This window comes from Apostichopus japonicus, chromosome 16 (assembly GCF_037975245.1).
Source record: "Apostichopus japonicus isolate 1M-3 chromosome 16, ASM3797524v1, whole genome shotgun sequence".
Taxonomy (NCBI): domain Eukaryota; kingdom Metazoa; phylum Echinodermata; class Holothuroidea; order Aspidochirotida; family Stichopodidae; genus Apostichopus; species Apostichopus japonicus.
In genome coordinates, this window is record NC_092576.1 from 1,266,087 (window position 1) to 1,279,439 (window position 13,353).

A 13,353-nucleotide genomic window follows, 5' to 3' on the forward strand; every position below is an offset into this window, starting at 1 on the left:
TGATGTAGATGCCACCATTAAAATACTTTCCTTCCCTTGAATGATCTTTTAATTGCATGATATGAAATTACAACTGAAATGTTTGCATAGCTGTTCATATGAGTTAAAGGCTGATCGAAGTGCCATGATGGCTTAGGTATCTTCCTTGAAAAAAACATGACTATTATGATATTACTTTCTCTGGTGTCACAGCATTCATATATTAATTTTACTAACGTTTTAAGATGGAAAAGAGAAAATAATTTATGGCTAGAACGGGATTAAACCAGTAACCCCTGGGTTATAAACCCACTTCTGTATCTTGATATCCAACAATCAGTTCGTAGCAATCCCTATATAGCGAATCTTTGCTGGGGGGACCCAGTCAGAAGCCACAGTACCTTGCATACCATGTAACCATGGATCAGGTACCAGTTTCATTCAATACAAACCAGGAAGTAGCAGGGAAGGGATTCCAAGAACAAAATCAGCTTTCTATATGATCATTTAAGATGTTATCTTGATGTGGTTTTCTCTTTGCAATGCAAAATCCTTGCATTTGAGCTCCACAAAGATTGAAATCTAGACATCTATCAAACAGATATCTAAAGAAATGGAAAGTTGATATTTGCCTAGTGGAATGTTGATATTTGCCAAGTGGCTTCTTAATGAGTACAAGATTCCTCTTGTATTTGGTGGTGGTGAAGGTCATCTTAGTTTCACGAGATGACAATATGTGAAAATCTCAAGAGCTCTCTATCTAATAAAATGTAATTTGGCAAAGGTATATGCAAGGCATATCATTGCTGTTATGAACTGCAAACTTTCCATTTGCTGGATTTTTTTTGGGGATTAAATTGACCATAGAAATGACCTGGGTTGGGATGCTAATTGAATTGGCATTCCTGTTGCAACCATAAACTGAATTTGCCGGATTCAACCATATAAAGTGTCTACATCCTGTATCTCCCAGAAAATCATTCTACAACAAATGTAATTTTGATGAATTCTAACTGAATGAAACATTGACAGCTAATCAAAGTTTGGAAACATTCCAAGTGTTTCACATCCCAAGGATAACTTGACAAAAAGATGATCATATGAAGCTTGTGAACAACATGTGCCCTGATGACATCACAGACTCATGCTGTGGTTCACTCTGTGGAGTAACAGATGGTGAAGTTATTCAAATTAGATTACTTTCAATCAATCAATCAACCATATCTTGACTTGGAGACAAAATATTGAGGTGCGGTTGTCAAACTTATGGTGGGAAGTAGCTTTCTCTAAGATAAGTGTGATATTTTTTGCCATTTGGATATCCCTTTAATGGAATACTTAGGTTTGTATTCCTTATAATATATGACAACCACTGGAGGGTAACCACTCTGGTTTCCTCTAGTGCTTGCTAGTATTCATGACTACTCATTTGGAAAAAGTTTATTGCTGCAGGATTAAAAATCAAATGGCATTAAAAGTTTACAAAAATGGCTTTCTGGTTTGTTATCCTTTCTTTGAAGGTTATGCTTGCAGAACATAGAGAGAAGGAAATTATTGCTGTTCACATTGAAAGTGTACAACGTCCATACCAGTACAAAGATGGTGGTGAATCTGCATTACAACTTAGATTTGCTCGCAGGTTGTACATGAACCTGACAGGGAAGGACATGGAAAAGAAGATGCAGGAATTAATTGCGAGAATTAAAGAGTTGATCAGTCAAGAAGACAATCAATCTCCTGGTGAGTTACAGTTAACTGACAGCATGACATGGTCAGATAATTAATTTCCATCATTTTCATAAAATGGGTTAGTTGGATAACATAATTATGGTATACTGTTAGATTAATGAACATATTTTTCCATTCATTTCCATCATTCATTTATAACTTAGAAGATGACACGTTGAAGAGGTGTTAGGTATGTGAAGATGTGTTAGTGATCATAGTTGGAATATCTGTTGATCCAGTTGGGAAAGTACATGTCATAATAATCTCACTTAAAGTCTCTTACATCAGTCAAGGTTTCACTTGAAAATATAAATATTAAACAAAATTTTAATATAGAAAAGTTAATGGATAACATAGTACTTGGGTTATGCACATCTTAACTGCAAGAAGAGCTGGTGTCATCTTTGAATTTAAGATGACGTAAGGTTAATATAATTAATAGACTCAAAAATGCTAGCACAGCTGGCTGTATCATTTTAGGTGCCTTTTTTTACATTCCCACACCGCCCCCTCTTTTTAGGTCAAATTTATAACAATACCACTTGAATGTGGCTGCTAGTGCAACGGTTGGCTCTATTGCCTTGCCACATTTTCGTCACCGCAATCCTGAGATTCGCATACATGATTGACTTTATGAAGTTGACTTGTAGAGAAATGAAGAAGGCTGTATGCTTTGCGTTATTTTCAGAACGTTGGATAACATTTCTTCTAAATTATAATGTGCACTCCGGGTTTCTCTGACAAAACTGAACAAACTGATTCATGATCAAGTCCTTTTTGATATGTCAGAAAGTATGTTTGTGTCCATATTGTTTCTCAAGGTGTATACTGCCTATTAATGAATTGTCAGATATATTCAACAAAGTGCGACAGTCTAATGCCCTATTGGTAGCAGGGCATCTGAGATCAATAAATGTCTTAAATCAAATGATGAAATGCAACAGCTACTGTCAAGGAATGACAAAGTGTCTTGATCTTTCCTATATTTCATTTCTTCAAGAAGAACAAGTTCCCTCTCCACTTAAACCTTCCCCTGCTCTGGAAGGAGGAGAACCATCGAAAACGAGTGCTGATAAAATGATATGAAAATATCCCAATATTTCTAAGGGAATTGAACAAAATTTTCAACAAAGTGCGACATGGTCAACAAACTTCAAGTTTGATCATACTTGTCACCATAGTTTTGTCTCAATTTGTGCAATTAATTCTTTTGTCCTGTTTGACTGCAGCTACAGAGACGAAGGATTCCCAAGTCATTCAATATTCCTGTGCCTATTGCAAAATAATTTTCAAAAAGTCCTGGCAACAGCAACACCACACAGAGACTCAAAAGCATAAACGAAACATAGACATCAAAAAGGATGATGAAAAATGGGCCTATGGAGAACCACCATTGGGCATCACCAATGGAAAGTTCAAACTTTGTCCAAAGTGAGTGATCTTTTCTCTATAGTATGTCTGCGATGTGGACGTTATTGTATGCAGCATGTGCTTGATTCTTAAGGCAGGATGCTTGGTTCCCTGTGAAGGTCACCAAAGGTCAGTTAGAGGCCAAAAACCAAAATATTAAAAACAGCAATAACTCCAATTGACAGGGTCCGACATGGTTGATATTTTGGGAGTAGTTATGAATGGGGTAATGGATTGTTGCCAAATATAACGGTCATGTGATCGAAGGTCAACAAAGGTCAATTAGAGGGTAAAAAACTAGTATTTTTGCAATACCTTGAGAACCAATTGTCTGTCAAGGTTGGGGGTTACGCTATTGTAATCCAGTAGTCGACCCGCACCTGGGTGACCTTTGACCTCCGGTGACCTGTATCAGTTTTTGGGGTTATTTGAATTTTCGGGGCCATAATAGGATCTCAAAGGTACCTTCTAATCAGTGTTCGACCTATGGCCGAAAAATTGCATAGCAACAAATTTCGACAATTGCTATACAATATTTTTGTTGCATAGCAGTTCCCCAATATTGAATAGCAGTTTTGAAACTAGAAAATGTGTGTTTATTATTATTTATACTAGTGTTGCTACGATAATCATTTTCAATCGCTATCGGCCGATATTTGCAATATCGGCAGCATATCGGGTATCGGTAAAATTTTGCCTAATTGACGAAAACAGCAAACCGATATTGAACTTTTCTTTTTAACAGCAGAGCTACCTGTACTTCTTTATACTTGCAATGATTTGTTAATCTGCCCAAGACGATCCATTTCTTTAGTGTCAGTTAAACTCAGATTCATTTTCGATTAATATCCATGGAAACCAGACTCTCCGTAACATCTAAAAACACGTCTACGGCGCGCGAATATAACCAATGACCGTCGTGAACCTTGGCCTACACACAGCATTAGTGCAGCATATATACACTGTACTAACCATTCATTTCCTCAAAGGCCTCCGTGAAAACCTTGAACATGATGCATACAGTAACTGCACAGTTCAGCAGTGTTGGAAAACCTTGTTCAATTTCCCGCGAACACACTGCCGATTTCCCGCCGGTGTTCGCCTGCCTAGCACGCGTAACGTGCGAGCATAAAGGCGTGGTGTCCAGGGGCCCGTCTTAGGGCTATGGTGGGGTCATGGGGTAGAACCCCTCGTGGGGATCCTGGGGGAGAAAGCCCCCGAAAATTGTCATTTTTTGCGATGTCTGGCGATGCAAAAATAGCAGTTGAGGATGCAAAATACTCACAACTTTTTTTATTTAAATTGTCACGAAACTGATGAAAATTTTAAAATGACAAGTTAAAGTAGCTATATTATGTTATAAAATGAAAAGAGATTTAATCTGTCTTTCAATCTTTAAAAAGTGCAACTTACAAAACTTCCGATATTATGAAACAAACAACATTCAGCAAAGCCCCGTTTGTAGACTGCCTAACAGTGAATAGCGTGCACTATGCGTACATTTTTACAACTGCAGTGTTTAACCCTATACCCAACTACTGTACCATGGTACATGTGCTGCGAATTTGCCCAGGTACCTTCCCAACAACTGTGAGCTCATCCCCTGTGTAACACCTGTTTGTTAAAAAAAAATTGGCACGTTGCCAGGGAACCTTTTAGTTACGTGAGATCCGTAACCGCCGAGGTGGTTAGGCTATTTGCTTTTCACTTAACTATGGTAGGATATTATTTTTCAAGTTTTTTTTTTTGCTATACGGTCAAGTGAATAAGTTGTACATTGAGTATAAACTCAATAAATTATAACTTCTACATTGTGATCGACAGTTCGTAAGTTAAGGTTTGAGTGTTTGCTCCCAAATCTGACTAGGAATTTGTATCGCACAAATCGGCACAATGTGCGATGCTGATTTGGAAACGTCTCGCAAGTTTGTCGTTTTGAATCGCATTTTGCGATGCGATACCGGAAAAATCGAACACTGCTTCTGATCAACATTGTTCATGGGTTGACCCCTGTGCGACCTTCGTGTGCGCAGTTATCAGAGGTCAGGGTTTTGTTTTTAATAAGTACAGTTAGGATGGTCGTACAGACTTGTAATAATGTTTTTTGGAATCAGCATGTCACACTATATCTGACCGTGAGGTCAAAATGTGAAATGTTGAAAAAAATGCCCATTTAGGAGATAAGGGGCAAAACAAACAAAAGGTTGTCAATATTTTGATATGTGATAGAGCTCTTTGTGCTCTACAGAAGAAACCAACTCCTACTTCAATCAGACACCCAGTTCTTAAGTTATGGGGGCCAAAAAAAGTTGGTTTTGATCTTATTAGCAATAACATTGTGTGTGTACATTGGAAAACATAACAATTTTAGGAGAGGTTTCACATCATCAAGGGGAATATTTTTGATAAAAACCATCAGGTGATCCAAGGTCATTCAAGGTTGCTTATATGCAAAAAACTGCCAACTTTGCTAATTTTAAACTGCTAATTTTTGCAACAACTTCTAGTCACGAAGTCTGACATGGCTGATATATTGGGAAAGGTTTTGAATAAGGTAGGGGCACGTTTTCTAAAATAACCGTTATGTCATTCAAGGTCATCATAGGTCAATTGCAGGTCAAAATGTGGTTTTTAATAACTTGTAAAACTCCCACTGAGAGGGTCCGACCTTGTTGACATTTGGGAATAGTTGTAAATGGGGTAAGGGATTGTTTCCAAACGTAAAGGTCATGTGATCCAAGGTCAACAAAGGTCAATTAGTGGTTAAAAACTGGTCTTTTGCAATAACATGAAAAAATGTCCGTCAAGGTTGGGAGTTACGCTATTGTAATCCAAAAGTCGACTCGCATCTGAGTGACCTTTGACCTCAGGTGACCTATATTATTTTCTTTGGTTATTTGAATTTTGGTAGATATATTCGGTTCTCAAAGGTACCTTCTGTTCAATATTGTCCCTGGGTTGAACCCTGTGCGACAGGGCTCAAAATAATTTTTTGGTGACGAGGGCTCTTTTCAGCACAAGCAGATTTTTTTTACGAGGGCTGTTTTACTGATGACGGGGGCTCTTTTTGGTGTTGCGAGGGCTGTTTTTCCTGTACAAATTGTAGCTACAAAACTGATTAATTACAACATTTTATCAGTAAAATCCATATACAGGGATGAGCCTGGGGTAAAAAAAAATCACAGAACTTTGTGGGTGATACTATACTAATGCAGAGGGCGTCAGTCAGCACGCAGTGCGACACAGTTATAGGTGGGGACCATGGGCCTGCCTTAGTGCCCAAGGTAGGGTCCATGGGCAACGCCTTGGTTGGGGTATGGGGGTCGAAGCCCCCAGAAGCTCTGAGAAAATTGAGGTTTAAAGACAACATTTTGGTGCCTATCTTATAAAGAATTTTAAATTTATTAGAACTCTCAAAGCAAAGTTTCACACTCAAAATGCGCACACTGAAGCCACATGCCTAGCCTGTCGTTTGCACCCTACTTGATTATATTCAATCATGGCGACCCATAATTAAAAAGTTACTGTTCGTAAAATGTACACAATGGTCAGTTTTAATCTGGAATAATATTCAGCAGCTACAGCACTACACTTCTCCTCAATTGTCCCTAATCTAATGATACTAAAGTATTGAAAATCATGGGAAACTTATGAAAATATCGTTCAATATTGTTGGGAACGTTATGAAAATCCCGAGAAAAATTTACGGTATAGGCTCCAGTTTGCTTATGCTACAGTGTGTTAGGATAATAGTTTTGTCCCCCTGCAGGTTGGATATGCATCGGTAATGAAAAACATAAATGACGGATCAAATAATATAGTAACGCTGTTGTTAGAAATTCACGGAAATTGGCAGGTGTAAATTTCGGAGGTAGAAAAGAAATCACGGAAATCCGCAATATCACATTAATATACCCCTCCCCCATTGGTTCATAGGCCTATATCTTTTTATCATGTTAGTCATTTGATCAATTCCCCTATATCGAAACAAGTCTGTTAGCTGTTCATTAATAACCCACATGGCACCATGTCCTACGACGTAAGTCAGCTGCGGTTCAGATTTTCCCATTAAAAAGGAGTCGGAAATTTCCCGCCATTTTGTAACTAGACAGACTGCATGGTCGTTACTACGACGCAAAACTTTTCCCTCCTGCCTTTTAGGTATATTAGGAAAAACATCGCAGGAGCTTTCAATGTTAGCTCACTCTTTCCACAGTACCGTGATACACAACACCTAGCTGGGAGAAAAAAAATACACATACACGGGTGTGCGAAAAGGATCACGCGATGAACCGATATTTTTTTAGCTAGCTAAGTGGTTGGCTATTGAGTGTGGGTTTTCATATTGCGTTGTTGACTAGACTATTACAGTAATTAGTGTGTGAGCGAACGTACAAACCAAGCTGTTATAACGAAAGGATCGGCAGTTAGGGTTTTTTTCAGTGATTTATTTCACAGTATTGTGTCATCTTTTTAAACGTGCGGCGCCCGTTGACTGAAAAGTACATGTGGAGGGCGATTTTAGCGTTATTTACATTTTTTTTTCGCCCCCGTGATTTCTTTTCTGGGGCGATTTTTCAACTTCATAGGGCGAATCGCCCTTCGCCCCCGTCTATTTTGAGCCCTGCTGTGCGATGTTCCTGTGCGAAGTTACCATAGGTCAAAGGTTTTGTTTGGTTTGAATAAGTACATGTGCTTATGATGGTCGTACAGACTTCTCATGTTGCTTTTTTGAATCAGTGCATCAAGCTACATCTTACTATAAGGTCAAGAGGTAAAATCTGGAAAAATATGCTCATTTTGGGAGATATAGGGCAAAGAAAAAAGTGTGTCCAAGTGTGCTATATAGAGGGAACCAACTCCCGCTTCAATCGGACACCAGGTTCTCAAGTTATGAGGGGCCAAAGGTCGGTTTTGATACCTATTTAGCAATAACATTGTTTGTGTACATTGGAGCAAATAACTTTTTTTAGGACAGAGTGCACATCATCAAGGGGAAAAAACCATAAGGTCATCCAAGGTCATTCAAGGTTGCTTTGTATGCAAACATTTGCCAACCTATGCTAAGTTGTGAATTAAGTAGGGGCACATTTTCCAAAATAATCGTGATGTGATCCAAGGTCACCAAATGTCAATTATGGGTCAAGATGTGTTTTTTGGCAATAACTTGTGAAACTACCATTGACAGGGGCTGACATGATTGATATTTGTGGACTGGTTGTGAAAGGGGTTAGGGATTGTTTCAAAACATAACAGTCGTGTGATCCAGGGTCAACGAAGGTCAATTAGTGGTCAAAAACTATTATTTAAATTGCAATAACTTGAGAACCAAAATGTCCATCAATCATAATTTGACACTGTTAAGTTGACTTAGCTCAAAAGACAATATTTTTGTAGCCTAATTTGTTATGATCCTGTTCTATGGGATAGAGTCTATAGACATCTGTAATAGAAAGGTAGTAGGATGTTTAATTGCTAAGAAATGAGACCTCAAAAGTCAAGAAATTGCCAAACTGCCAAGGTGGCGACAGATTGCAGAATTTCAAATTGTGATAAATCGGCCAATTGTGAAGCAATGCAACTGAAATTTTCAGAATATGCTTATTTCATGATGGTCCAATCATACAATAAATTTGGGAATTTTTAAAAGATGTCGAACTACAACTCCAAAATTTTGTGATTTGATATGGAGTGACCCATAAGTTGACTTCTCTGCAACCTTTGTGTGCTAAGTTATTAGAGATCAAGGTTTTGTTAAAATTCTTAATAAGTACAGTTAGGATGATTCTGTGATTTCTTTAAAAAGAGCCAACTCTTGCTCATATCAGTCACCTGTTCCTCAACAGGTTCTCAAAAGGACCAACGGTGGATTTGTGATAGTTTGCAATAATATTGTGTGTGTACATCGGACCACATAACAATTTAAGGGCAGTGCTGCTCCCTTGTAAATATTCCTTACAAGCAAGGAACCATAATGCCCTTAGGCTCTTGTTTGTTAAAGTAATGTCATGCATATTAATAAATGGGCAAGGCATAATGTAAAAAATGTAAAGATGGCCATATTTTGGCAACTTCTTTTGTTTTCTTTCATGTTTGGGTTGTTTATGCATTGTTAGCAAAATGTTAAAATCCCCAAAACCACTTAGAACAGGAGAACTAACTAAAAATAAAAACAAAAATTGAATGAATGTATTTACAGCTCACATTATTGATTTTGAGAATCATCTCTCTGATTGAAGTAGGTTCCTCTCCATGCACTCCTGTCTTGAGACTGGCACCAACATTAAGAGATAACTATGTCTTCTCACTTTCCAAAGAGATGTTCCAGAGTGGGAAAGGTGGGTGGGCTTATATGCGGTAGGTGAGTGGTTAACAAATTCCAAAACAGGTAAGTGGTTAACTTATAACACGCATTTACTTACCTCATCTACATATGCATTCAGACTAGCACTGTTGAGAAGGGGTGGGACCGGAACGCAATGTCCTGGAACACCGAGTACTGCTCTACCTTAGGAGCCCTCTGCTGAAACTGAGGGTGTGAGTTTTCCATTCCGCAGCCTTTATGACATCTTCCATTGGGACGTTTCAGAACCAAGCCCTGGCGATGGCCTGTGCCCTATAGTCTGTTCTTGACTGTCAAATGGGTCTTGATTAGATTGACAATTCAACTCAACAGAGTCTGTTTTGAGGCTGTGGTGGAGGGACGTCTTCGTAGGATGTCAGCCTTTTGACGTCCTGATTGGTTTGGTTTTCTCTAGGTACCACTTTAGTTCCCTGAATGAACATCAAAGTTTGTCCTCAGTCATCGATGTATTGAGGTTAGTGTCCGTAGGAAGATTTCCTCTTGGGTAAATAAGGATGACTGGTTCTTTGCCAGGAACTCGGGGTGAGGTGGTAGGCATATTCCACCTGGTTTGGTCGTCAAGGTGTGTAGACAGTTTCTTCTTGCTGGTGCCGCTGCCAAGAGGAAGAGTGTCTCATATGTGAGAAATTCCAATGGGTTCAATTGGTGCAAACGTGGTTTTTCAAGGTCTTGAAGTACATTGTTAATGGACCATGTTGGAGTCAGATTCTTTGTTTGGTAGACGACAATTGCACATGCCCTTTTATTGTTGTTGTTGCCCACAGTTGAACCGACTGAGAAGACCTTGTGAACTGCTGCAATGGATGATCTGCAGTTTTTTTATTTTGCTAACTTGTTTGCCCTCATCAAAACGTTGTGTGAAGAAGTTAGCAATTTCTGTTGCAGAAGCTTCCAGGGGACGGTGAGAGTTTGTGGCTGCCCCACGAAAAGGACTTCGCCAATCTCAAGTCATATATGCTAGTTGTGGAGACTCTGTGCCAGCTGTTGCCAGAGCTGTAGTTTCTGGTGGAACTCCTTCTACTGCCATGTTTCCGGATAGTTACCACATTGAGAGATGTGGACTGTGAAGGTCTCTGTAGCGAACTCGGCTTCATAACTAGGTTAGTAGGGGTCCTTCTTCGGGAAGTTTGAATGGGAGATACACAAGTAGACTTAACAGCAGCGGGACACCAAGTGTGGTTGGGCCAACATGGAGCTATCAGTGTCATATCCCCGTTCGTTCCTTGTAGCGTCACTAGGAACATGTGTAGAAGGCGGAGGGATCGCACAGGTCAACAGGTCTGTCAAATGGACACAGGATTACATGTGTCTACCGTGCTTCTGGGTGAAAGTGTCTTGAGTAGAACAACAGGAGCTTCTTGTTGTCCACGGTTGCAAAAAGATCAAGGGATGATTACCCATGACACATGACCTGCTCATGTTTGAGAAAGAGACAACTGTCTCTTTCCCTCTGAATAGAGATTCCGTTATCAGGCTTTCATCGCATGCTAGGTGAGAGGTGCGGAGGTCTATGTTGTGTTCGTCACACAGTAGGAAGCCCCATGTTCTCTGAACTATCGAGTGGGACTTCATTCCCCCTTCGTGGTTGATATAAGACACTGCCGTTGTGTTTCATGTTTGTAAAGAGACTATGTAGTTCTTTTGAATGGTCTGCCTGAGGCAACATTGTGTCGTTGGCCCACCAGCCGAGGAACGTCCGTTTGTCTGATGGTAGAGGGATCACTTTTGGTTTCAATGATAATTGTTACCTTTGACAGATCTCATATTTGGTAATATTCCTACGAGGCTTGCCATCAGGCCTATTAGTTTAAGCCATGCTCTCGACCTTTGAATGTTGTTTGAATAGAACGTCCATCATTAGAAGTCTGACAGCGTCTACCCTTTCTTCTGTTAGGAGGACCCAACCCCTTTGTGGATCTAATACTGCTCCTGAGATGTTGGGTTGGTGTTAGAGATGACTTGATTAAATTGATTATCCAACCTAGGACCTTTAGGAGGGAAACTGTGAAATCTGTGTCTCTCTCTGAGTCCTCTTCCGATCTTGAGACGATCAACCAGTCGTCTATGGAGGTGAATAGTAATGTGCCCTTACTTCATAGAGACACTAGTATAGATCTGGTTACCCTAGTGAAGACCCTTAGTGCTGTGAATAGGCCAAATGGTAGGGTGACACACTGGTTATCCACTCCGATGTCGTGGAAGGCCAGAAACGATTGAGGAAAGTGTTCCCATCTTTTGCCAAGAGATACAGTACTGATTTCGCTTAACTCCCGTTGAAAAAAATCAACGATCGATAACAAAAGTTAAAAATCGATAAAAAAAGTTGAAAACCGGTTAATTTCGTTGACAAGATTTAGACTACTGCGGGCACGGTTGTCAACGAAATTTCCACGAAAGTTATCGCGATCAAAAACCGCAAAGGCAATTCTAGACATATCAAGGTTGTGACTTGCGTTGAATCCTTAGTGTTAACTACAGCCGTTTTCAGACTCTACCAGAAGTTGCCGAGGAATATTACAAACGTTGCAAAAGTTTGATTGTATATAAGACGGAGTAAGTTCTGTACTAGGTGTTTGAAAAATGATTTGGCTAGGATAATAAAAACTAGTCTTGGTCGATCGTAACAAGCACATTCTATGACTCTTAAGTTATAGGCTAGTATTAAACTAGGATAAGTTTAAGTTAACTCACCAAGGAACGCAGTGTCAGAAAAAACAAGAAAAAAATATCAACAATGAAACAGTCGTAGCTGGATATCAAAGAGATCTTTATTTCCAATAAATTCCTGTGTTACTTGACGTACTACAGTACCGTTTACTACAGAACCGCACTCACTTTCAAACTTTTCTGAGAGCGCATTCCGTCCAAAAATCTCCCCGACTTCAATGCACGCAAAAAAAAACAAAAAAAAAAACTTATTTTCCCCCTAACCTGTTACTGTAAGTTGCCCGCGAAAGCAGATGGACTGCCCTGGTAAGGTCGCAGCCTGGGTCTGGGCCACCTATAGTATGCTGCTTACATGTGCATTCCCTACCCTGGATATCCCCACCACCAAACTTTTTTGAAAGGCTTAGTCCAATCATAAACTTGGCTTTGTCAAATTCACGCCTACCTTATGTTAATTAGCATAGTATTTATCTTCGTGGGGGGTTTAGCACTGCAGAACCTTCATGGCTGGCTGCCTCTAGAAGCAAACATTATTTTACCCCTACTGTTCGTAATGGAATGGATGTTATCTGTTACTTAGTTAATTGAAAACCAAATATTCATTCATATATATATAAGTAGAACAATCCAGCAGGGATAGAAAGTTTATCTTAAATGAACCAATCAAAAGTAGTGCTATTAATAAAACTTGAAAACACCTGGCCAGCAAGAGAGTTACAAACAATTGTTTCCATGACTACTAAGAAAATAAAGCAGTGACTTGGGGCCCACGTTGGGTAGATTTCTGTGGAAAATGAATATATTTTCATTGCTTATTTGAGTATTGTATATTGGGAAGAGCTGATCAAACATAACTGGGGAGGGCTTTCAACTGGCCTGACGGCATGTATAAGTTTATTTTAATGAGTAGGGGGAGTTTTTATGAGTCTCCCGGTATGCGTCACATGAGAAGTAAATGTTTTGTTTTTCGGTTTTATCATCGTTTTTCAAGTGGAACAACTCATAAAATCATGTCAAATGAAAATAATATATATTTGAATATCCTTCCTTAGTTTTACTAATCAGGAATGCTTGATAAGGCATGCAATGCATCGTTCGAAAATGTAATTTTAAAGTAGAATTGAAAATGAACGACATAAAACAATATCTGTGAAGCGTGTGGAGCACAACTTTGAATATTCGTTGTGAAAGAAAACATAATGAAC

The 13,353-nt window shown here is 39.2% G+C and overlaps 1 protein-coding gene across 8 annotated transcripts in view; it reads left to right on the top strand.

The window, feature by feature from the left end:
- LOC139983325 (uncharacterized) overlaps positions 1 to 13,353 on the top strand; it is a 56,572-nt gene that overhangs the window by 23,275 nt on the left and 19,944 nt on the right. For all 8 annotated transcript variants that reach the window (XM_071996822.1, XM_071996821.1, XM_071996819.1 and 5 more), the window contains 2 exons: positions 1,500 to 1,719; positions 2,937 to 3,138. In XM_071996822.1, coding sequence (XP_071852923.1) covers positions 1,500 to 1,719; positions 2,937 to 3,138 — 422 coding nt within the window. The remainder of the gene's footprint in view (positions 1 to 1,499; positions 1,720 to 2,936; positions 3,139 to 13,353) is intronic.